General features: G+C 47.3%; 2 protein-coding genes across 6 annotated transcripts; both read right to left on the bottom strand.

Annotated features, from left to right (window-relative positions):
• Positions 1–1,730: 1,730 nt before the first annotated feature.
• On the bottom strand, positions 1,731–9,930 carry cops7a (COP9 constitutive photomorphogenic homolog subunit 7A). Of its 3 annotated transcripts, none has more exons than XM_003966296.3 (8): positions 9,826–9,930; positions 7,309–7,431; positions 6,780–6,855; positions 6,080–6,168; positions 4,742–4,944; positions 3,734–3,839; positions 3,043–3,212; positions 1,731–2,213 (listed from the first exon to the last, which is right to left on the bottom strand). In XM_003966296.3, exons 2-8 carry the CDS (start codon positions 7,429–7,431, stop codon positions 2,174–2,176), a joined length of 807 nt encoding a protein of 268 aa, XP_003966345.1. In that variant the 5' UTR covers positions 9,826–9,930; the 3' UTR covers positions 1,731–2,173. The 3 variants fall into 3 exon arrangements, with proteins under 3 accessions (XP_003966345.1, XP_029694608.1, XP_029694607.1); XM_029838748.1 differs by having other exon boundaries at positions 9,633–9,850; XM_029838747.1 differs by lacking the exon at positions 9,826–9,930 and having other exon boundaries at positions 7,309–7,450.
• Positions 9,931–12,726: 2,796 nt separating this feature from the next.
• Positions 12,727–24,259, bottom strand: cd4-1 (CD4-1 molecule). 3 transcript variants are annotated; one of them, NM_001078623.1, is given in 12 exon segments: positions 12,730–13,690; positions 13,774–13,811; positions 13,910–14,016; positions 14,132–14,368; positions 14,824–15,198; positions 15,281–15,517; positions 15,619–15,747; positions 15,826–15,978; positions 16,123–16,188; positions 17,890–18,003; positions 19,519–19,703; positions 24,168–24,203. In NM_001078623.1, coding segments are annotated over 10 exon segments (1,392 nt in total). In that variant the 5' UTR covers positions 17,909–18,003; positions 19,519–19,703; positions 24,168–24,203; the 3' UTR covers positions 12,730–13,659.
• Between the last annotated feature and the right edge of the window lie 9 nt (positions 24,260–24,268).

Genomic DNA, 24,268 nt, shown 5'->3' with positions numbered 1-24,268 from the left:
ACAGGCACAGATTGAGGAAATCCAGTGACGGTTTGGAGGTTACACAACACGGAGGAAATAATGTTGTCATGTAAATGAGCAGCTGTGAATTGTAGCACGATCAAAGGGATTATGTTTCCACAATGATGCTGCTACCTGACGGCCGAGGGACCCAGTCAGAGACAAAGCCGCCATTATTCGCCCTCACTGTAGGATCAGCTGTCCAGAGCAAAAGTAAGGCCAAGATCAAGGCGCATCCTTTAAATCTGCATGTGTACAGTCACAACACCTACGAGAGTTGCTTTAGATCTTTTATCCAGTGAGCGATGTCTTACGGAACCTTTTAGCCAGTCTGTGTCTGGAAACACGTATTTCTACGTCAACCATCGTGCTGATGACGTCCAGCGGTTCTTCAAATACCCAGTCTTGTGATTTTTAGTAGCCTAACTCTGGAGATGTGGTTTTCCTGTACCATGAAAATGAAATAAAGGCACAACAGTAGCGTCGTAGCTTTGTGTGCATGTTTATTTCCTGCGTGTGCTGAATGGAACCCCCTCAGGAGCCCTGTGATCCGCAACGCTTTATGGAAATGACGCCGCGCAGCCCGCGCATTTTAATAGCCGGCCCTGTTTTTCTAATCTTTTTCCCCCCCAAGTGAACATTTAGTCCGACGCATCGTGTCGGTTTTGAAGTCTCCCAAGTGCCAATCACGATTCCACCATTGAGGAGCAGCTAAAACCAAATAATAAGGCCGCTGCTGGTGTGTAAAAGCTTCTCCTTATCTCCTCACCTCACATGGATTCCTCTCATTTCGGAAACATTAGACGAATGCCGAGCGAGAATTTCCTGTAAAACAACACGTCAATAAACATCTACGCTGGCTATGAGTGAAAATTACCACCCCGGCGTCTCGAAACTCTCCCCAGTTAGGGCGACAATTTCCTGGTGCATTTTTCCGACGGGTCGGTGATTGATGCCGCTCCACTCAGGTTTTTAATGAGAAACTCGTTATGGAGTCAGATGCCGACACATGCTGAGCACAAACGCCGCGATAATGCTGAAGTTAGGTGCAAACTGGAGTCGCTCTCTCCAGAATTCTCACATATGCTGGCGCGGAACACTCGGAGAGGTGTGCAGCTGTTAGACTTCACAGCTCCAGTCTGCTTAAAAAACCAAACCCATCAAGCTCGTCCACACCGACTGAAATTAACGCTGCTATTTATAGCGAGGAGCGATGCTGAAGATGGGGGGAAATGAGGGGTTTGGTGGAAGGGGCAGATAATCAGCCTGTCGGCTCCTCTCTGCACTGGTGCTGCTGGTCAGCTAATTGCTGCCATTAATGACACTGGGGATGGAGAGGTGGGAGTTTAGAGCGAGAGAGGACAGAATTAAGAGTGAGAGACAGGCTGAGCCGGCGTGACAAAGGCAATTTTGTCTGTGTGATGGATGTGGGGGGGGGGGGGGGGGGGGGGGGGGGTCGCGGACAATTTTAACAAGCAATTCTGACATTGAAATAGAAGCTCTGGATAAAAACACACTCCGATGAAATATGAATGAAGCCCGTGTGTGTTTTGCCATGATGGCTGTGCACAGGGGGCGCTTGGGCGCTGTTATACATTAGTCTCTTTGGAGACGTGTCCTAATTAATTACTTGACCTCCTAATGTGTAACCCCCCTTCTGTGAGTTAACATTTAGCTGCTCGCCACCAGAGGTGCACACTGATGTGCGCTTGATAAGAGAAGCCACGGTGACATTAATGAGACGCCCAAGGTAAGTGCGGGGGTCCGTTTTATTTCCTGACAAGGTAGAATCACATTTCATACAACTCAGAGGAGGGAGGACAACAAAGCAATGTAGAAGTTCCCTAAACACAAAGGCTGTCTTCAAACCATGAAAGGTGCACGAGCGTTTCACATGCGCCGCTCCCGTCCCAGCTCAAATTCTCTCCCGTCCCAGACTAATGCGTCACGCTGAGTCCACCTCCCAGGTCATTAAAGACAGCGGACGAGGACACTTCCTGTCATCCATCAGCCAGGGCCAGTTTCTCAATCGGTCATGGTGAGTTTTGGAAATGAAATAAAAGTTCCCATGAAGCTCCCTGGGGTCACTGTGGCGCCCAAGAACGCCGGCCTCCTTACTCAACGTTTGTCCGTGAATCGTGTCCATCTGTCTCCACGTCTCAGTCGCGCGTCCTCAGTTGGACTTGGACCAGATCTTCCCACTTCCACGCAACCTGAGTGGAAAACCAGGCGTGAAATTTATAAGCTCCTCTCCAGCTTCAATACCAATTATGACCAATAATATATACGGTGCATGTGCAAAGAAGCCGTTTCTAATTATAGCTCGAGTCCTGTTTCCAAAATAGCATCACAAGGAAATGGTGTCAAAATCCGTCATAATTAGTCGATTGAGGTTAAGCTATCAGTCATTTGGATTTCAAAACATGAAGTGGATCATCATTTGTTCCGTGCACAGCGCCGAGTGATGGAAATTACAGGCTCCGAGCTTCATCAGGACGTGAGACGCAGCCAGGAAAATAATCACCGCTTTCAGGTTGCCAGTGAAAACAAACTGGCGACAATCAAACGGGCGCTCTGCTCACTGGAGGGGCAAACGGCTCCTCCTGGAGGCAAACACCTGAGGCGTGTGCACATCCGCTGGCACTTACAGCCCAGCACAGGTGTGAACGTGGCAAAAAAGAACCCCAGATAGCGTCGGGTGATAATAAAAGCATTTTATGCAGACACAAACTACACAAAAAAGAGAGTTTTAAATCAGAGGCAAATAAGAAAGACCCATGAAAACACGGCGAGCTCTTGAAATCTTGAAGCATTTTAGACTAAATGTGGGTTTTAGCAGGTAATTTAAACCCTCTTTGGTGGAGAATTCTGGGCTGCTTTATACTGGAGGAGGAAAAATGGCAAAAAATGACATTTTTATGAGAAAGCTGCACCGCACAGGGAAGTTTGTGTTCCGATTTTGACTTGGGATGGTTTTAAATTGTTCAGCCAGTCGAAACACCTCAGAAAAGGTTTCGTTTCCATCATCTCCCAAGTTCTCACCCTTTCACTTTTGAACTTTTTTTGCCTGGTTGCCGGGGCTCCTGGGAGGAGGCGGGGTCACGTGGCTCTGCCGGCTGGTCTGCATCCTGATTGGAGGCGGCTCCAGCAGGGGCGGGGCCAGAGGACGGCGAGGCGGCGCTGGCTTTTAAGGTTTTCTGGAGGTTGGATACCTAAGAGCAAAGAAATCCAAAAAATAACCAATCGTGTTAATTCAATGGGAGCTAAAATCTGAACTAATAAAATGCCTAATTAAAGGGATTAAAAATGTCTATTTAAAATGATGGAGACCATTGAAATGTGAACATAAACACACGTTTCACTGGTAATAAATACTGAAGTAACAAGCACAGCATTTATACGCTGATTCTTACATTTTCAGATTTAAATTGATGTCCTAATTTGCTTTATTGACTCCACAAATTTTCAGGAAGAGACACTGTAGCATTACTTTAGCAAAAGAAACCATTTTCAAAATCTTTCTTCACCACTTCCATTCAAGTGTTTTACTGCGTGTGCGGCCAGGAAGAGCTGCTAATTAGCATTTTCAATATTTCATCAACATTTCATAATTAAGAAAAGATATAGAGAGTCAAGAGAAATGCAAAGGTTAAGATCAAACCCAAAGGATGGAAGAGTGTTGTATTTTTCTGAATGTGGAATCAGACAGCAGGATGAAAGAAAAGTGACTGACCTCTGTTTCAACTTGGATTTTAACCTTTAACTGGCTCTCTCTGTACTGGTTAGCCCTCGAGACCTGCTCCTCGATACCACACAGCACTGCCTCACAACCTGTGCACCTGGGAGGGAGACGACAGAGACGACAGAGACGACAGGAGACATCGAGACGACAGAGACGACAGGAGACGACAGGAGACGACAGGAGACATCGGGAGACGACAGAGACGACAGGAGACATCGGGAGACGACAGGAGACATCGGGAGATGACAGAGACGACAGGAGACATCGGGAGACGACAGGAGACATCGGGAGATGACAGAGACGACAGGAGACATCGGGAGATGACAGAGACGACAGGAGACATCGGGAGACGACAGGAGACATCGGGAGACGACAGAGACGACAGGAGACATCGGGAGACGACAGGAGACGACGGGAGACATCGGGAGACGACAGGAGACATCGGGAGACGACAGGAGACATCGGGAGACGACAGAGACGACAGGAGACGACAGGAGACATCGGGAGACGACAGGAGACGACGGGAGACATCGGGAGACGACGGGAGACGACAGGAGACATCGGGAGACGACAGAGACGACAGGAGACATCGGGAGACGACAGGAGACGACAGAGACGACAGGAGACATCGGGAGACGACAGGAGACGACAGGAGACGACGGGAGACGACAGGAGACATCGGGAGACGACAGGAGACATCGGGAGATGACAGGAGACGACAGGAGACATCGGGAGACGACAGGAGACATCGGGAGACGACAGAGACGACAGGAGACATCGGGAGACGACAGGAGACGACGGGAGACATCGGGAGATGACAGGAGACGACAGGAGACGACAGGAGACATCGGGAGACGACAGGAGACATCGGGAGACGACAGGAGACATCAGGAGACGACAGGAGACATCGGGAGATGACGGAGACGACAGGGAGACAGCTGTTAGGAGTTCCAAACACAGAGACTGGCAACATAAATCTGAGACAGGCTGGACACTGACCACTCCTGCAGCGTATTAACTATGTTTGGAAGCTCGTTGGGGCCCAGGTCGCGGCCGACGCTGCAGTCTACCTCCACCTGCTGGTTCCTCTGGTCCAGTTTGCCCTGGATAATGTCACAATAAACGGCCTCGATCAGCAGGTCCTCCAGCTCCCGCACGTTCTTCAGCTCCAGCTGCTGCAGCAGCAGCGAGTAGGGCAGGCACTGAGGGGGAGAAGCACAACACCTCCTCTAGTTTGTTTGCTCTCTTTAAAACAAGACGCTCAATTTGAGGCTCCTTTTAACTTTGGGACGAGGACTTGCTGAAGCGCCCATTTGTCTAAATGTCAGTGCCACAGGAGGACGACAGTTTTACAGTCTCCCACTGTCCAATTATGAAGTTCACGCCTTCCTACGGGGACGACACTGACACTTTCAAGAGGAATAAGGGGGGGTGAAAGGATGAAAGGAGCAACAGTACTGGAAAGTGTAAAAATAAAATTTGACAAAGGGCACCGAGGTGGTGAAATTCAGTTAATTATTTAGCATGAAGACAAAAGGAAAAGGTCAAAAGCAGAACAGTGACCAGTGGCCATAATCATAAAGTTTTAGGAAGAAAGAGCTGATCTAGGTGGCAGATTTCTAAGAAAATTCTTATAACTAGTTTCCCTCCGAAGGTATGACGGCTTTTCTAAAGATGAAAGTTGTTCACCGAGTGTCTCGGTGCCTAAAAGAGCTCTGAAGATAAAGAGCTGTTGGGGGTAATGAGGAGGACTCGTGGGACAGGTTTTAAGCAGTTTAAAATAGCAGAGACAGTGCTCAGGGAGATCTTTTCCAGAGACGGCAGGAGGTTGATGAAACGCTTCATAAAAATAAGTGCAGATATCGTTGACTTTGATCTCATTAAAGATCCAGTCACAATGCAAAAAACCAGGAGGTGGGACTGAAACGGTCAGAAATCTACTGCGACACAGCTTCCAGATCTGGATACGAATAGTAGCTGAAGGTTTTATATTTTCTTGTCCAAATAAGATTCACTCAGGGTATCTTGACAGTTCTCAGGGTCCCACGATTAAGAACTTAAATGATCATAAGGACCAACATGATGCCAAGAATCGTTCTTGGGAGCAATGTTAGACAATAAAAATAAATTTACAGCCAAGCTGCACATAATTAAAGGTTATAGGAGTAATTCAGCAGTCCACGCGCCCTTTTATCTAGACTGTAGCGGATCATTAAAACTCAAAGAATTAAACACTTGAAACATGTGAATAAAGAATCTGAATATATGAGTTTCTCTTTAATGTGACCAGGTTAAATCACTCAACGTGTGAGCAGCTCCCAATGGATGGGCCAGTACCTTCAGATTGGACGCCAGGCTGATGATGGAAAGGTGGCGGAGCTTGTTCCTCTGTGCGGGGGTCAGCTCCGGTAGAGAGGCTGCTCTCTCTGGCCCAACAAAAACACGGAGCAATTACACACAAGGAAATAACGGCACGGATGAAATCCGCCAGCCGGGTTTGGTGCCCCTTTAAACGCCCTCACGGCCTAATATTGACACTTTTTTAAAGCTGGGGTACAGACAGCCTGAGCAGTGAGGATGTTGGCGGGATTCAGCCTCCAGTAACCGGCACCTGATCTCCGGCTCCTCGGGTGACGGCGCTCAGCCTCTCCGACAGCAGCTCTGACAGCTCCTCTACGGCTCCTGTCAAAGTCAACGTGCTCCCAGTCGGCGTGACTCCAAAGCGAAGGGAACAATTAAGTAGGCTATTTTTTTTTTCCCAGGCTACTGGATGATGCTCAGCATTAAATTAGACATAATTAATATTCTATTTCTTGCCGAAGCGTCCCGGTGCATAACAGGAACGGCAAATTGAATCACAAAAGAGTGCTTTGTTGTGCATTTGTGCGAGCGCTTCAGTCAGTCAGAGGCTGCTGCTGCAGTCTGGCAGGTGAGGGAGCTGGAGGAATCCGCCCCGCAGCACAGAAACACAGCTCATAAGAAAAAATTTGCAGCTCTCCTCCATAACTTATTTACGCTGCGCTGCCGCTGAAAATACCTTTGTAGTCGCAGTAGGTTCCATAGGCAAAGAGGTTGAGGAGCTGGTAGACGGGTGCATGGGGGCCGTTCTCCAGCTGTGGGAGGAACCACAGAGAATATTATGTAGAATACAGGATTAATAATAAATATCCCCTCCACAGGTGAACGGTGCTGATGCGTTCCGTCTGTGCACAGTGGGACATCGAACCACACGTTCACACCTGGAATCAAAATCTGTCTCCTTTTGTTTAGTTCAGGTGTTAAATATTACAACAGCGAATCGCAGTTCTGGAATCTTTTATTCCAAGTTAATGGAGGTTGGAGGAAATGGAGGAAAATTCTCCGTAACTGGTCCCGGGTGCTGCAAACGCCGAGCCAGCTTCAGTCGAATCGACCACATTTTGCTTTAATGCTTTTGTCCCAGATGGAAATGTTGTTCGTGTGGCTAAATGTCAGGCTAATTTGACAAATCCTTCATCCCCTGATATTTACACCCGTTACCTGCTGCGCCACAGACGGAGGAACAGGAAGCGTGAGGTGGTACTCACCTCTTTGACATTGGGCAGCTCCAGTATGTCGGAGAAGACGTAGAGCCCCGGGGTCTCCAGCAGAGAGCCGACCGCCTGGGCCAGAGCTGAGCCCGACAAAGACAGCAGCTGCTCCGACTCCATCTGCATCCGCGGGACACAGGAAGCAGAGACACTGAAGAGCGACGCAGCAAATGAGAGCGTGATCAACACACAGCAGCGAGGGTGAGCCTCCGACCGCTGATCGAGGCGGCAGATTATGATTAGAGATGGAGGCGCTGGTTTTCCTTTAATTAAGACCGCGTGTCGGACCGTGTGATGAGCCCAGGACCCGTCAGAACACGCTCCACTGAAGTTGGGCAGTAGTCTTGTAGTTAAGGTGAGGGTAGGTGATGCCAGCAGCGCTGTATCTGTAGCTTTATGATCAAAGCCCTTCGGCCTTGAGCCTTCAGAGATCAATGGTCAACGTCCCTCAGAGCTCCTAATCTTTGCTGCTCCGTTTGGGGTTTTATCGGAATATGAGAAAACATTTGTGCAGCAGCTCTATTATATCGATAGGAAAATCTAATTTAGTGTCACGCATTTCATGATCTACAAATATTAAAGTGACTAGAACGATTCTGGACACAGCACACGCCATCTTGGTCACGCCTCCAGACACTTGGGGGCTCACGACCGGGCAAACAAACAAACAACCACGATTAAAAAATAGTGTTGACCAAAGCTCTTATCCTTGAAATTACCTGGAGAGTTACTGGGATAGATAAAGGATGCACATTAGGCAGCGGCAGCAGAGCATGGGATGTATGTACCGGTACATTCATCAGCAGCATAAAGTCATTTAAGCATTGTGCGCTCAGGGCAACAAAAGAATAATAACCCAATTAAGTAATGAAAGCAATCTGCCCAGAAACACCACAAAAAGGCATTTTCTGATTAGCTTTGATGTTTTTTGCACTTTGGCCATGCAATGCATCATCTTCATAATACAATTACCCAGAAAATAACAGCGGGGAAACGGAAAAACGGCATAAAACATCTAAAAAGACTAATTAAAATTCCATAGGACGTGTTCCCTGGATATTTAGAGATCCTAATCACAGATGACACGTCTTCAGAGGGAACCCAAACGTGGTCTCTCAGATCCACAATACAGTCAGTGGAATTGCATCACGTTGGTTTTGAGGCCATTTCGTAAAATGAATAAAAGAGAAGGAGGATGTGCAACACTGGGCTCAGATTAGTGCGGCCGGTCCGACTTCGTCACTGGCTGCAGCTTCCTAGAAGCTCCCTCTCAGAGCTTCCAAAGGTTGCACCACCCTTCAGACGGCGGCTCAACAGACAGAAGCTCGTCCTTCCATCAACAACAAAGAAAAAAAATAACTTTCTGAGCTTCTAATTTCAGGCATTTAAATAAAAACCAAATCAAACGTAGGGCTGCAGCCATCTGTGACTAATTACTGAATTTATGCCTTTGGGTGAAAGATGACTGCAGGAACTCAGCAGGTGGCCTGAACTTGCTGAATATTCAGGAGGCAGCTGTTCACCTGCAGACGGCTTACCTGAGAGATGCACCATAAGTATAACTGCATATATCATCAACACTGTATTATCACGGCTATTTAGACACAAGGACACTTTTGAAGTATTTAAGCATTTACTTTTCTCAAAGGTTCTACAGCACAACAGGCAACTAAAGCTTCCAAATGAGCATTTTATTCATATTATCTTATTACGATATTAGCTGGGATGCGATTTTGGGAACTGGCTCACACATTTAAATCTACAGCCATTCTAAACCAAATCCTCACAAATTAAATTGGGGAGAAAATAGAGAAGATGATGGAAAAATCTCATTTGTTGAAACACTTCATCCCTTGTATGCATGGGAATGGGTAAAACAAGTTGATATTATATTTGAAATACTAGTATATACGAGGTATTTTTGGTTACTGCTGATCTGCTTGAGGAAACTGACAATGTTTATTTCCTAAACAGCATAATTAGGCAATAAAATGGAAAATATAATATCACAATTGGAAAGCGGTCAAAAACTCGGGTGATTTGAATCAAAAGCTAAATTGTTAGCAGTATGAATAATCTCCAAATTCCGTTTCCAACAGTGTTTAATGATAGATCCTGTGGTGGTGATCTAACTTAACCCCAATAGTTCAAATTAAGCTCTTACATACCAGCTACTAACATTAGCCACGCTGAGCTAACCGAGCGTCTCATAACTAAAATAGTGCGAATATACCGACAGAGAATAATTTTTAATGACGTTTTCCGACGGAACTATCAAAGGAGTATAAAATGTCAGGAAACGTGTTATTTTTTATACTTACACTTCCCACAACAACGTGTCAATCTCCGGCAGCAGCTAACAGCTAACTAGCGCTGTAGACGTGAGGCCTCTATTCTTTTATAGACTTTAACGTTTTTTTGATCCACACAACAGTACGGTACGAATAACTGAACAATAGGACGCACATGTAGATATCAACAAAAGAATTTAAAAACAAAGCTAGTGCGAATTACCTTGATATTTAGGTTTTAGCCTAGCACACGGGATTATCCAGTTCCGCTGTCAGAACACGAACGACAACAAAAGAACGAAAGCGTTGATTGGACAATAATGCTGAGTGGGCGGGGCAAACGCGCATACGTTCAAACTCGTCCTATCGATCACGCAAAATAGTGACACCTAGTGGTCATATGGTCACACTACATTAGAATGCGTCAAGCGAAATTAGAATGCATGGATTTTTCTCCTAAAACATATCAGCTATTTAGATTAAAAACTACAATACAGCACATTTATGATGTTACATCACACCAATGACTCATATTTTGTTCTTAATGTGACAGTAATCAAACTAATCCCGTTTTACTAAAATCGGTCTGTGAGTCAGGCCTCGTACAAATGCCACTTTCTTACATTGTCTTCTAATGTGGCTAATGTGGCTTCGAATTTTGATCTTGAGTCAATTTCTAGGCAATAATTTTAGCTCTTTATTTTACTGAGATCTCATTTTCAAAAACATGGTCGCAAAAGGTTCTAAATTCAAAGCCAGTCACATTTACATTTTGGCTCTCCAAACCATTCAAACAAACATCTTTAACTGCAGATCAAATCAACAACAGCCCCTAAAATAACACATTGATGGCTTTCAAACATGGTTGAATACAGATTATTATCTCAGCAAACGTTTGATTAATAATTAGCCTGCAAGCACATTAGAAGAGCCCTCAAATCAAACAGCTAATTAAAATCCATCATTTTTCTTGTTTACCTTTTCTGATGGGGCCTGAAAAGGCATTTTGCACAATGTTACAACCATTAATGTGGTTTGAAATGTTATTGTCAGCATAAATATATGCACTTGAATTTGAAGACTTTATTTTGGAATAGTGGAGCTACAAAAAGTGTTGGCTGATTTCTGAATAGGTGGTGAAAAGTCCCAAAAAGTGACTAAATTCCGTGTAGCAGATTTACTGTCCTGGTTTTGCACCTAGACCGATAAGGTATCTCGAACACTGAAACAGAACTACATTTTTACGTTATAACATATCGAAGGATCAACTGTAAACCACACACTTGATGCGTTAAACCAGCCAGCAAAGGAGATTTCACTGCAAGAGAGAGGACATAAAAATCTGTGGTACATTGGAATTCCTCCCTGGTGGCACATACAATATTTCATCAAGATTTTATTGCCGCAGTTTGTGAAATAATTGAGATTGTATTATGTCCCCTGTGGCTGTAAAGAATGAGCATTTACAACATGAACCTGCTCTGGTTTCACTTGCAGATGTTTTTCCTGCCACACTTCTGCGTTTCCTGTTTGTGCTGCCAAGTCTCGGTCCTTTTGATTAAAAACCTACGATCATGCTTCAACAAAACATTGCTGCTCCTGACTAATGATTCATCAAATCATAAAGTGCTGACCAGTAACCAAAGAAGGGAACTTTTTAGGTTCCTCTTATGTCAGCAGATGTATTCAAATAAACATGACAGATAAACTTCACGAAAGTAAAAGCAAACGTGCAAAATTAAAAGTTAAACAGACTCTGTGTGACTAATGCACATTATTGCACTGTTTCTGTGAAGAGATATAGTAAAAAAATGTAAAAGATAAAAATGATTTATGTCCGTGTAAATTCTGCCGTATAAATATTGATACTCATAAATTAGAATGAAATCAAAATTCCTTCCCGGAGGCTCACAGTTTTGTCATTCCTTCTCATTTCCTTCGGTTGCTGGAAGCTGTCGCTTTCAGACATTAAAAACACGTTTGTGTTGTGTTGCTGGCGACAATAATACATCAGCATTGTAGGTAAATACCCGGCGGTGTGTGTTTTAAATGAGTGTGTCCTCACAAGCACATTATCAAGCTGAGCTGCCAGAGCCTGTTGGCCCTGCAGGAGAAATATTTCACAATTATGGACTTTAGTGCTTTTTCTCTGACACGACCCTCACTGGACTGGAGAGAGCACTTTGTCTTTTTTATTGCCAATTATAGGTGTCCAAAAGCACACTGAGCTGAAGTAAAGAGAAGGATCACACACACACACACCTGCAGAGAGAGAGAGAGAGGCTGTCAGTGTGTTACGGGTGCAGATAAAAGAGTCCCCGTCATGGCGACTAGCGTCTCTAATTCTCTAACGTGCTGCAGAGTGCAGGTGGATGCTGAACCATCGGACCAGAAATGAGCTTTTAAGCATTTATTTCTCCCCGAAGACGATGCATCTGCGTTCTGGTGGAGCAGGAAACTGTTTTAGGCTGAGACTCTCGCTCTCTCTCACACACACACACACACACACACGCACACACACACACACACACACACACACACACACACACTACCATCATTATGATTGACCCGACCAGAGGGGCCTCAGGGGTTAAAGGCCACAGATTCTCCCCTGGACACTAAATTGCTGTCTACTATGGACAAACAACTCAGTTTATATTTCCTCTGAGCCCAGAATCCCCCCAGAAGGTTTCTGCCTTTGTTCCTGTGATCAGAAGCAAACGATAATCGGTACTTAGAGTGTTTGGACGGAAGCCTCCCAGTTTGTGATGATGTGAAAGGCTCTGTGGTCACGGTGGATCAAAATCCAGCTGCTGTTGTCTTAACACGGTGATCTTGTGACCAATAACTAACTGTGACACTTTTTAGAGCAACTTGAGCTCAGATGAGACGTTCTACAGAGCACATCTCACTGGCACGAGCAGCAAATGAATCGCTCATTTCTTTCTGTAACGACTTGTTTTAATCATCTAAAATAAACTGTCTAAAATGCAAAAATGCCTTTTTCAATTTAAACTACATTTTCACTCCTCCAACTACAGCTTCCAGTAAAATATCGCTTGCTTTATTTCAGCCATTTGTCAAACACAGTTAATATTTAAAGAAAAGGACCTCAAACTCAAAGAGAACGACACATTTCCTTTAATAAATCAATTTAATTACCGTTTTATATGGTTTGTAAGGAGAACATTTAGCACCATTTAGTCACAGAACCTATATGCTGTCTCAGGAAAGAGCTATTTTTCTAATTGTGATGATGTGGGACCATGTTAAACATAAACATGACACCCCGGAAAATTGAAGTTAAAAAATAGAGCCTAAAAAACAAGCCCGAAGGACCAACCAGCAAGATTTAACTTCAATCACAACTACAAATCGAAGCTCAGGAACTACAGGCAGAGATAAACAGACACTCCTGCTCTCCTCTGGTTTAATTAGCTCGGTTAGAATAACCCAGCCTCTGGAAGTGGAGCTGCTGACGATGGCTGGGGGAATAAATGCCAAGAATTAAATAATAAATGGACAAACAGCAGTGTTGACACTGCTGGAGCGGCACAGCAGACATCTGGTGGTAATAAATAAATATGATCATCTTCACATCATACCTTTGTTTTTAGAAACTAATAATTGGTTACTATTTAGAACCCCCCCTTTACCAGACAGAAGAATTAGTTTTTCTTTTGAGAGATTGATTCTAATTATTCTGATTTAAAAAACAAACGTCTAATTTTGTCGGGCTAATTTTTAATGCTATGTATCAGCTGTTGTTAAATGCCCATTATCATTTGCCTGTGAGCATTTGTTCAATAACATACAAGAGCATCATCACATATATGACGGTGAATTAAAGAACATAATAAACAATGTTGCGCAATATTTACAATGTACATGATGCAGATTGGGATTATTCCTGTCCACATCTAACAGGAAGAACGTGGTCGATACGAATAAAACAAGTTTAATATACTTTGTTCTGCGCTCTAAACTTTCCCCGCAGCCTCATCTCAGTGCAGCCGGCAGGAGTTTGAAGCTCGTGGGGTCGACTCAGCGGGAGGCGTCACGTCCTGTAGAAGCCTTTAGGTTTGGGGCTGAAACACAAAGTTCCTGTTTGAATGTGTGGAAGAAATCACCATTTGCTTTTTATCTTCACGATCAAACGCCTGTCACGTACTTTTTGCACTGGCACAGTTGATGTCTGACGTGTCTCACCTGCAAAAGTCAGACAACAAACAACAGCCAGCATGATGAGTCGGCTCTGGCGTCACATTTTCAGCTTTATCGGGATTTAGACGGGACCGGGGCCTCACCCGTGCTCGTCTGCGCCGGCAGAGGATGAAACCGAGGAGGAGGAGGAGGAGGACGATGACTGCGACGCTGCATATGATCACCAGCATCCACACGCTCAGCTTGGGCTCTGCTCCGCGGTAGAAACACACACGTGGTGATGGCAAGGTTACGGACCCCCCAAACACACACACACACACACACACACACACACGCACACACACACACACTTCCTGCATACTCACCAATCTTCAGCGTTATCACGGCTGACGTCAGCCGGGTATCGTTCCGCCACAGCTCACACCTCCACTTCCCGGAATTCCCCGCCCCCACCGCCGGGATGGTGAGCTGGCCGGATCGTATTGTCGCCCTCTCGGGTGAGATCCATTTCAGATGCAGGTCAGAGGTCAGGGGGACGCCGAGGCCGCAGGTCAGGTTGAGCTGCTGGCCCGAAATCAAGACTGTTCCCGGCGACGCGGCAACTGGGGAGAGAGGAAATAAAAGTCAGAAAGAAAGGTCAAAGGTCAGACGCCCATCATGGCCAACAACACCTCCTCTGTAATCTTATTTTACCAAACAGAAAAGCTGCCAAATTCTTTTATAGGACACAAACTATTATTTGTTGAATCTGAGCCGTAAACCAGGCGGTCCAGAGGTGAATATTGGGAGATGTTCAGCTAAACGCTCCCGTATCAGTATTTCACGTGCTTGTAAAAATTCTGGCTTTGTAGCACATTTGAGAAAGGTTCTTTTTTTAAATACAGACTAAATGCCAATTTAACTGGACTCAAACTGGGCGAAAGGACGACCCAGGAGCATCAGTCCATTCTGCGCCGCCCATCTTCGGAGGCCTCGTACCACCACCTGCCTCCTCTATCAAGAAGTCTTCTTTTCAGTCTGTTCAAAGGAGCAGAAAGAACCGTTTGCACCGACTTACTTTCCAACACGTTCACCCGAACGGTCGTGCTGAGCGGTGGGCCGCTTTCAAACTTCAGGGTGCACACGTAGTCGCCGCGGTCGTCGGCTCTCCCCAGCGTTCTGCCCAAGGAGAGATTAGGGGTTTTGAAATCTGAAACCGGGGTCAGGCCTCTGGTTTGGTTGGCCTTCCAGGAGACCGGCTCCTCCAGGGAGAGGGTGAAGAGCCTCTGCGCGTCAGCAGAAACCAGGTTTGACTTCGATCTGGGGAAGAACTGCCAGTGTCCCTCTCGGAGGCCCAGGGATTTGATTTGCTCCCAGGAAACTTTGGGGACGGAGCAGGGGACGGCCAGGGGGGAGGATGTGGATGTATACGCCATGGGGGGCGAGTAGAGGTCTGAAAGAAGAGCGGAGAGGAACGACTGTTAGCTGACCTCTGTAAGGAGCCGCTGGAACGCCCAGGCCAACATGTCACTCACCGACCACCGTGACGGAGATCTGGGCCGTGGCTTCTTTTCTATCCAGGGTGACGACGCAGGTCCACCGACCGCTGTGGCGGCTGCTGACTTGCACGCTGTGAGTCGCCTGTGTAATTTTCTCTCCCTGCGGGTTCAGCCAGTGTATCCCCGGCTTCTGCAGACTGTTGGGAGGTTCTGCATCGCAGACCAGAGTCACGGTTCGTCCAGAAAGCACCAGAGACGGCGGCTCTGCCGACACTAGAGGAGGCGAAACGAAGGGATGAAGACCAGGCTGCTTTTCTGTCTCTTTACTTCTGTTCAGGTTTTCAAGCGAACGTTGAACAGCTGAAAGTTCTCACCCTTGAGACGGAGAACTTTGTAGGTCCATATCTTCTCATTCACATTACATTTGTAAATCCCAAATTGATTTTGACGGATTTCTTTCACAACCAGAGAGTTGTCCGACAACGCCGTGTCCCAGTTTTCATCTGCAAAGACAAGCGGCTGTTACGCTCCCTCCCACTATTTCCTTTATCTGCGCTTCAATTTTCAAAGATGAAACTCACGTTTTATGACTTTGTTTCCACTCATGTGATTAGTCCAGGCCAGCTCAAGTTCTCCGAAATGCCAGGACAAGTAGTAGGTCGGTGTCTTATAATTTTCTGGAGGTTTCAGAGTGACCGTCTGTCCCACCTGGGCATATATGAGCTCTTCGGCTCCTGGAGTGGGGTGAGAGGGGTGGGGGGGGGGGTGGGGGGGGGGGGGGGTGAGAGGGGGTGAGAGGGGTCACTTGTCAGTGCACGCAGACGATCCCCAAACTGTCTTTGGAGTTGGTCAAAGCGAACGAGCTCCTCGGGTCTTACGTGATGCTGACAGGAGCGCAGTGAGCAGCAGGAGGCCAGAGGGAAGCGGTTCCATGTCCGGAATGTCTGAAAAACCAAAACAAGTGTGACGACAATGATTTTTCCACCAAATCTGACTTTCTGTCCTCATCTGTGTCCTAACCTATTAACTTTCTCTTGAGTTGTGTCTCCGCGACTTTGATCTTTTTTAACCTTGTCATATTCGGTGTTGACCAACTAACCGATTATCAGCAAAAACAAGCGGAGGAAGACGAGATTTCCATCCAGCCGTTGAGATCACGAGAAAATCCAGTCATACAAAGCTGTTGTCGTCTGCCTCATCAGAATAGCTCGTTAATAAATGACAACCACTCCCACAACAATCGTAGCTTTTATCACAACAGGTCCGACTGCTGCTCATTCATCTCGATTTTTAAAAAAACCAGCATGTTCTGCTCTTTATTTCGGCGCCTCTCACGGCGGCACCATTAACCGAACATCCTCCTGTTGGACCGGCTTCCTCAACGGACTTCAAAATCCCCCGTAAGAGTGAAATCTCTGCTCCCTGCAGGGAGACGTAATTCAGCAGGAAGCTACGAGGGGCGTGTGGTGGTCTCGGCTTTGAAGAGATTTCAGGGATGAAAGAGAGAACGCTGAGCGTAGGCGGCGTGCGGTGCGTTCTGGAGGAGACGGAAGAGGCCGATGCTGCCGACAGTAGGCTGCTTGTGGTGGGCCTTGATTTAGTTAAGGTGCAGATTCTTATCCCGATCCTCCCCCACTGACGCTTACATCCCCCTCTTCCTCCCCCGTTCCACGAAAGACGGATCTCTCCACAGTGACAACAAGAAGAAGCCGTGACCACAGCAGCGGCAGCTCGCGTCGACTGTGGTTGAAGCTACGCGATCTGCTCTCGCTCGTCTCTTCCCTCTTCACTCGTTTCTCTACGGCATCATGTGAGAATAATCGCTGAGCAGAAAACCTTTGAAGGTCTTTCATCTCCGCTTCTGTTCCTCATTGATTGGATTTCAGCGCGCAGCCGTTGAAAACTCGAGCTTTCAGCCACTAATCAGCTGCCAGGAGACGCTGATGAGAGACGAGTCTCCGTCACCTCCAACGAGCCTGAGTCGTTATTAGTTTTGGGTATTTTGCAGGTGTTTCAGGATGTGAGGGGCCCAAACTGGCCACGTTCTTCCTCAGCCTTGTTTGTTCTCTCGTTTCCGCCCTCCTCCTCTTCTTCTTCTTCTTCCTTCAGCTCTGCTGCCTGATCTGAAGCCTCCATTTCTGTTTCGGCGTCGACCTTTGAGGGCCGTCTGTTGAAGCTCCGCCAGACTTTAAGTGCACCCTTCACGGCTTTCGACCGTTGAAGCTGGGAAATCGAAGGTTTATGTTTTCTAAACGGTGACGAGGCGTAAATCAGACAAACGTGCTCGAATACGGCAGATACTTTTTTTGAGGGGGGTTGATTGTGGTTGATTGTGATTTATTAGTTAGTGAGAAAATTACAGACCGATTTCATTTTTTACCGCCGGCTGAAATTAACAGCCTGTAAAACTGCAATTAAAACAAAAACAATTAGAACTGAAACCAACGGTGGCGACTTTAGTAATAACTTCATCTTTATGTATTATATCAGCTAATTGGGTTGTGACCAAAGACGTGAAGTAAACAGGGAGAAACGTGGAGGATTTGATGCGACTATGCTCGCTGTCGCGGCTCCATCCCATCGCTGAAGCTCCACACATCCATAATTACCGTTTGAATCCTCAAAACAATTTTATTCGTACTCACGTCTGCTGACGAAGGTCATACGTGTGCGCCGGGGCCCGGTTCTGGGGCCAGGATGAAAGGTGGCGTATTTATCGCAGCCTCGCCTTTAAAGCGCCTCCCTCTCTGGCGGTTGGCCTGGAAACGAAGCACACGAACACCGAATCATCTTCATGACCTTTGATTGGTTGTTCTGGGAGATGAGGGCAGAATCTCGGCCCTCTGGACCTTTTTTTTTTTTTAACATAATCCCCAAAACCGTTTGTGTGGGTTTGACATCACATATATTAAAAAGCTCCATTTGCATTTATCACTTAGATAAATGTGAATCTTCCTAATTGGGCAAAATGATGTTACACCAACGCAGCCGCCCGATAACAAAAGTACTCAAATTTACTAAGTTCTCGCTGGAACACGAGTCGTATGTGCTTATTTTTCTAAAGCTTAATTTATTGTAATCGCTCGGTTTATTTCCCCCGGCTGTTAAATTGTCCCGTTTAAAGCACACAATCAGCGTTTCAGAAATGAATCCATCAGCCGCTGGAACAAACTTCACAAGGGTTTGTTGAATGTGAGTTATAATTGTAACATTTGTAGAGACATGAATGTCAAACAAAAGCGTGAATAAGAGATGCAACAATGGCGGCAACAATGAGGAGTTTTCTGAGAATTACAGAACGGCCTCGGCCAGAGATTCAGGAAAGTTCGGCAAAAACAAATAGAAAAAGTCTGTTAAAATAGTAATTATAGCAACACGGCACCTCTACAACACTTAAGAGCTCCAGCAGCACGACGGGCACGAGAACGAATCACGCTAAAAACGGTGAACTTTCTCGCAACATCATGGAGCCGAATAAACAAAATCAACGTTCTTTTTGCTTTCGCAAGACCTTCGAATCCAAATTTGACCTCGTGCGCTGAATCTAAATATTTGCTCCCAAATATTTGGTTGAATCGTAGATCTGGTATGTGACGGACCTCTGTGCTGGTTACTCATCACGACGTCTGTGTCACAGAGAAATCGAATAAATCGAATAAGCCGAATAAACCGAACAAACTCAGCCACAGCTGGATCTTATTAATAACAGGAATTTGTTGTATTCCCATTGATTCATCGTTGGCAGTTGTTAGGGAACATGTGGTGGAGACAAACATCTGTGTATCTCCACTCGTAAAACCTCTAAAAACGCCGCTGATATTATGATAAAAACCCTCTGTTCTCTTTCTTGCTTGTGCGATTTCAGCTTCAGTATCATCTAGCTGCATCATCGCAACCAAATGTGCACATTTGTTTGAGAACGCGTTCTTTATCCATCTCTCGTGACACAAAGAACGCGTTCTCAAATAAAAGTTTGTTAGCAAATGAAGCCGCGCCGCTTTAATGTTCGTTATAAGATTATTTTCTTGTGATTACTTTGTGGAAATTTCACAACAAAACAAGTCCTTTGTCATCCAACGATGGGATTTCTGGGTTGTTTTTCGTCAGCTTTGTCCCAAGTCAACTAATTACAGCAGATGGGATCAGTTAAGTGCTGCAGAAGCAGCGCCGGGGCGGTTTAGAGACGTGAACCACAACAAGGACAAAACAAACATCTTGCACACGTCTCATGTGCCTCTGTGAGCCTCTGTTCTGCCTTCATGAGGAGTTCACACCTGCTTCTGTTCCCTCTGAGGCTTGGCGTCTCAGCTCCTGTAACGTGCGGCTACCGCACGCAGCCTTCTTCCTCCCGGCCTGGCGGCGTGCACCAACGCTGGCTGGATTTCACGCGCTCACACGGTCTCCTCCGTGGATGCGAGCGTGCATGTGGCGCGGTGATTCTGATTCTGATGGAAGACACCTGAAAGAGAGGACTCCCTGGTTAGTCACACAGCCATCGAGGGCGAGCTGTTCCGCTTCGTATCATTACCGAAAGAGAAAAAGACCAAAAAAAAAGAGTGGGTCTCAAAGCTGAAGAATGACTCACTTTTCACATTACTTCATTTCTCCTCATCATCCTCTCCCACTGAGGGGTTCCCTCACCCTGTTATCTCCCTCTTCTGACCTTCAACCATTTTAAGTTCAACAGAAACAGCCGAACACGTGCGTTTGTAGAGACCTGCTAGCGTCTGTGAATGTCAGTGGAAACACACATTGTGACATTCAGGCCTGAAAACAGTTTGGAGCGAAGGGGGAACTTGATTCAAACTTCTCTGAAACCTCTCGAAGCAACCTGAAACAGGCCACCAAGAGTCCCTCCCACTCACCTTCGCCTCCATTATCTCTGCACATCGGGTTATTTTTGCGCGTTACTGTTTTGTTTGTCAGTAGCTGCGTTGCAATTTCATCAGAATGGAAAAATGGAATCTCTTTGTTGTTTTCTGTTTGGCTCCAGCGAGCTGGAACGCAGGTTTTCTGCGTTGCTCCTTAGAGACCGAACGAAACAACATGTGAGGCGGAAAGACGGCGTCATGATTGGAGACGCCGCCGGGCCGTATTAGTTCTGATGAACAGCATCGCAGATGTGTTGCTGTTCAACCGAATTACGCCGTGACGCTCGTCCTGCCGTGGAAACATCTTCATCGTGACACAAAATGAGAAAGAAAACAAGACAGCAGAGACACTTGCGAAATCGATGTGTTTGCAATCACGACCTTCACACGGATAAACGTGCAACCGAGACCCAACGTTTGCTAACAGGAGTAAAACGTGCAGCATTTAGAACCTGCCGGGGTCACGCGGTGTTCGACCTCTCTTCACCTTTGAGACGTTCAATGTGCAAAATGTCTAAAAGTCGCACGATCAAAAACGTAAAACGACGACAAATAGAAAAGATCCATATAAAATCTGCAAGCACTGGGAAAAACGGTTTGTAAAGTTCATCAATTTCCTGTTTAAGGCCACATATTCCCACTGGGCCGGACCGGCCGCCACTCCCTCCGAGGAGCAATTTAGAATCGACATTTTGAGGTTTTTGGAGGAAACCTGAGCATGGAGGACCACCAGAGGGTCCGAACAGGAATCACACCAGATTCCCGCTTGGTTACGACATTCAACACTCTTGAATCAGGACTGTTGGGGTTCACTCAAGGGAAAAGAGCTCAGCCCCACAAGCAGCTTCAGCCTCGTTTCAGCATCGGTGGAGCCGATCTCGCGTGGAGTCGGAGGGTTTTCCAGTTTAAGGTCCGGGTGTAGACCAAAAAAAAAGGGGAAAATGGGCCATTTCAGGAGAAGTGACAACATTTCCAGCACTGCAGAGTTCCCTTGAGCAAGGCAGCAAACCCCAAATACTCAGAGCGGCGTACTCACACACTCCCTGAGCGGCTGTATGTTCTTCTAAACTACAGCTCGCTTGTGTGTAACAACCCAGAGTGTGAAACATTTGTGTTATAACACACTCGTGTTATAACACGCTAAATACCTGTGTGACCGTCTCCCAGGGCGACGAGCCCCCCAGGAGGATCGGAATCGTGCACAGAAATAATTTTACCTTAAAGACTCCAATAAACTCATTTTGTTAAACATCCTGTTGAACTTCCTGCCTGTCAGAGAATATTTACAAGTCAGCAAATCTTTCCGATCGTTAAAAAGGCCGAAGCTCCACGTCGCCATGGCGATGCTGGAGCGGGATCGGGGCTCGTGCACGACGGAGAATCGCCATTGATCACCGTCCCAAACGTGAGAGTGAGCAGCGATGCTAACTCGCCGACCGTCGTCGTTCCTGACCTCACTGAGCTTCACGAGTCCTTCGGATTAAAATGATTAAAATGTTCTGCCGTCGCACAACTTAATGTTAAAACCGTCGTGTGAATAATCAAAGTTTGATTCCTACATGTGGGTGAAGAGCTTCAGACAGCGGTCGGCGCCGCCTGTGCGTTACAGGACATTTGCTTCAGAAAAAGAAATAAAACTAAAGTAACTGAAGTACTTTAATAGTATCTGGATTACCAACACGATCGACTAGTTTATCAGCGATCATTCCCAATCAACCGCTTGTTTAATGCCATAACGTCTGGAATCCGGCGCCGATGCACCGTCGACAGGGGGGATTTCGCGGACCGTCAGGACCACCTGAACGGTTCCAGCTGGACCTCAGATCAGCTCCATTAGCTGCCTCCAGTGGTGACTTTGACCCAACAAACTGAAGCTTTAGCCGCTAACAACGCTGTGGGAAACCTCACTTTAGCATCTCGCTCTAAAATGAGTCGCCCTTCGATACGTTTTGGGGCCTCCTGACGTCTGAAGCAGGTGGAAACACAGGAGACGAGGGACGGACACCTTTCGGTTTCACTTTGAATGATCCGGGGTGTTTGTGTGTCAGATGGGTAATGAAACACAACTGAGTAACAGCCATGAAAAGGGAATCCTGGTGTCTCGCATGAGCGTCCCAGAGCCAAAAGGTTGTGTTTTCACACCGAGGGCAGGGGAAGGGGACAGGGGAAGGGGACAGGGGACGGGGACAGGGAACAGGGGACGGGGACAGGGGACGGGGACAGGGAACAGGGGAAGGGGACAGGGGAAGGGGACAGGGACGGGGGAAGGGGACAGGGAACAGGGGACAGGGGACAGGGACGGGGGAAGGGGACAGGGGAAGGGGACAGGGAACAGGGGACGGGGGAAGGGGACAGGGGACAGGGGAAGGGGACAGGGACGGGGGAAGGGGACAGGGGACAGGGGAAGGGGACAGGGACGGGGGAAGGGGACGGGGGAAGGGGACAGGGGAAGGGGACGAGGACGGGGGAAGGGAAGGGGACAGGGGAAGGGGACGAGGACGGGGAAGGGGACAGGGGAAGGGGACAGGGAACAGGGGACAGGGACGGGGGAAGGGGACAGGGGACAGGGGACAGGGGAAGGGGACAGGGACGGGGAGGGACAGGGGACAGGGGAAGGGGAAGGGGGACAGGGACGGGGGAAGGGGACGGGGGAAGGGGACAGGGGAAGGGGACAGGGGAAGGGGACGAGGGACGGGGGAAGGGGACAGGGGACGGGGGAAGGGGACAGGGGAAGGGGACGAGGACGGGGGAAGGGTCATCGCTTCACACACACCAAGCTGGACACACCTGACGTCATTTCACACTCTTCCAGAGCTCTTCGTGATCCTGGACAATAGAGGAAGACAACGGTCTTCAGGGGCCAGTGCTGAGGACCCCAAGCAGCGTGGGGGGGGGGTTATGGTCCCCACAAGCAGCTCTGGATGGGCTGGTGGGTGACGTGACCATAACGGTGTCTTCTCTTCTCTTGAACGAGCACGAGAAACACCTGAACAATTCAACGGTGCCAGAAAATGTGCGAGAAACAGGCCCGACGCGGCGAGAGCGCCATTGCAAACATCGCCCATGGCGTCAGCGATCGCGGGGCAGCGGGGGGGCGCTGACCCTGCAGGTAAAATAACAGAAAGGTTGAGGTTTGACGCCTTCAATTTAAGATTGGACCAAAAGGGGCTTTGAATCTGAAGCCGGTGTAAAACACACACCCTTCGGAATCCATCAGACAGACGTTTTTCTCTACACGACGTATATTTAACACACACACGCACGTACGTCCAGATTCATGTCGCGCATGACCACGACTGTTGCATCGCGCTCGCTTATAATTTAATTCCAACGTATTTTTTGAATTTAGGGTTGAAAAACGTCTTTGGGGTCGAGCAGCAGACGGCTGCCAACTTGTCGCGTTGATTTTGATTCATCCGCTTCGTTGGAGAGAACGCGGCGTTTTCCCCAAGAGTCGGCGTGAAGCGTTTGTCCTCGCGGTTGTCGTCCAGAGGCCGGATGAATCCACAATCGCCATGTGATGTGTTTCTCCTGAAGGTTTCAGGGTCACAGAGGTCGTCGTTCCTGGGACTTTGCCTCAGTCCTTGTCTTCAGTTTAAACTCCGATAACCGACGACAGATACGTGAAAAAGGCTCCAAACTGTGTTCAGAGAGGACCATTGGGCACAGAACCCCCCCAGAACGTCAGCGTTAATACTTTGATCGATGGTTTATGCTATTTCTGTCAAGCATCTCGTCAACTGAATGACATTTCTGTTGCATAAGTGAGCAGATGAGAGGAAAGACGTCGCTATTTTAGCCGTTTCTGATGTGAGACGGCGTCGACCGTTGCCAGGCGGTCGTGAGCCACGGTCGCTGTAACAACCCGCTAACTTTGGTTTAAAACCCCAATCGTGTGGCACCATTTTGAGTATATGGCCTCGGTCGATTCGCCGTCCGAAACACTTTGCGTCCCCACAAATACACGCGTTTGTTCTGCGGATCGTTGCCTAAATCAGAGTTGAAGAGGCAGAAAACTACAGATTACATCTGTAGAATCTTAGAGTACTCACATGTGATGTTGTCTGTACAGCGAAGACCTCAGCTCTGCATTGTAGGTGCTGCAGGTGTGACCTCAGCCGTTCTCTCGCTCTCTCTCTCTCGCTCACACACA

The sequence above is a fragment of the Takifugu rubripes genome, chromosome 7, assembly GCF_901000725.2.
Source record: "Takifugu rubripes chromosome 7, fTakRub1.2, whole genome shotgun sequence".
Classification (NCBI taxonomy): domain Eukaryota; kingdom Metazoa; phylum Chordata; class Actinopteri; order Tetraodontiformes; family Tetraodontidae; genus Takifugu; species Takifugu rubripes.
This window is presented reverse-complemented; position numbering and strand designations above follow the sequence as displayed.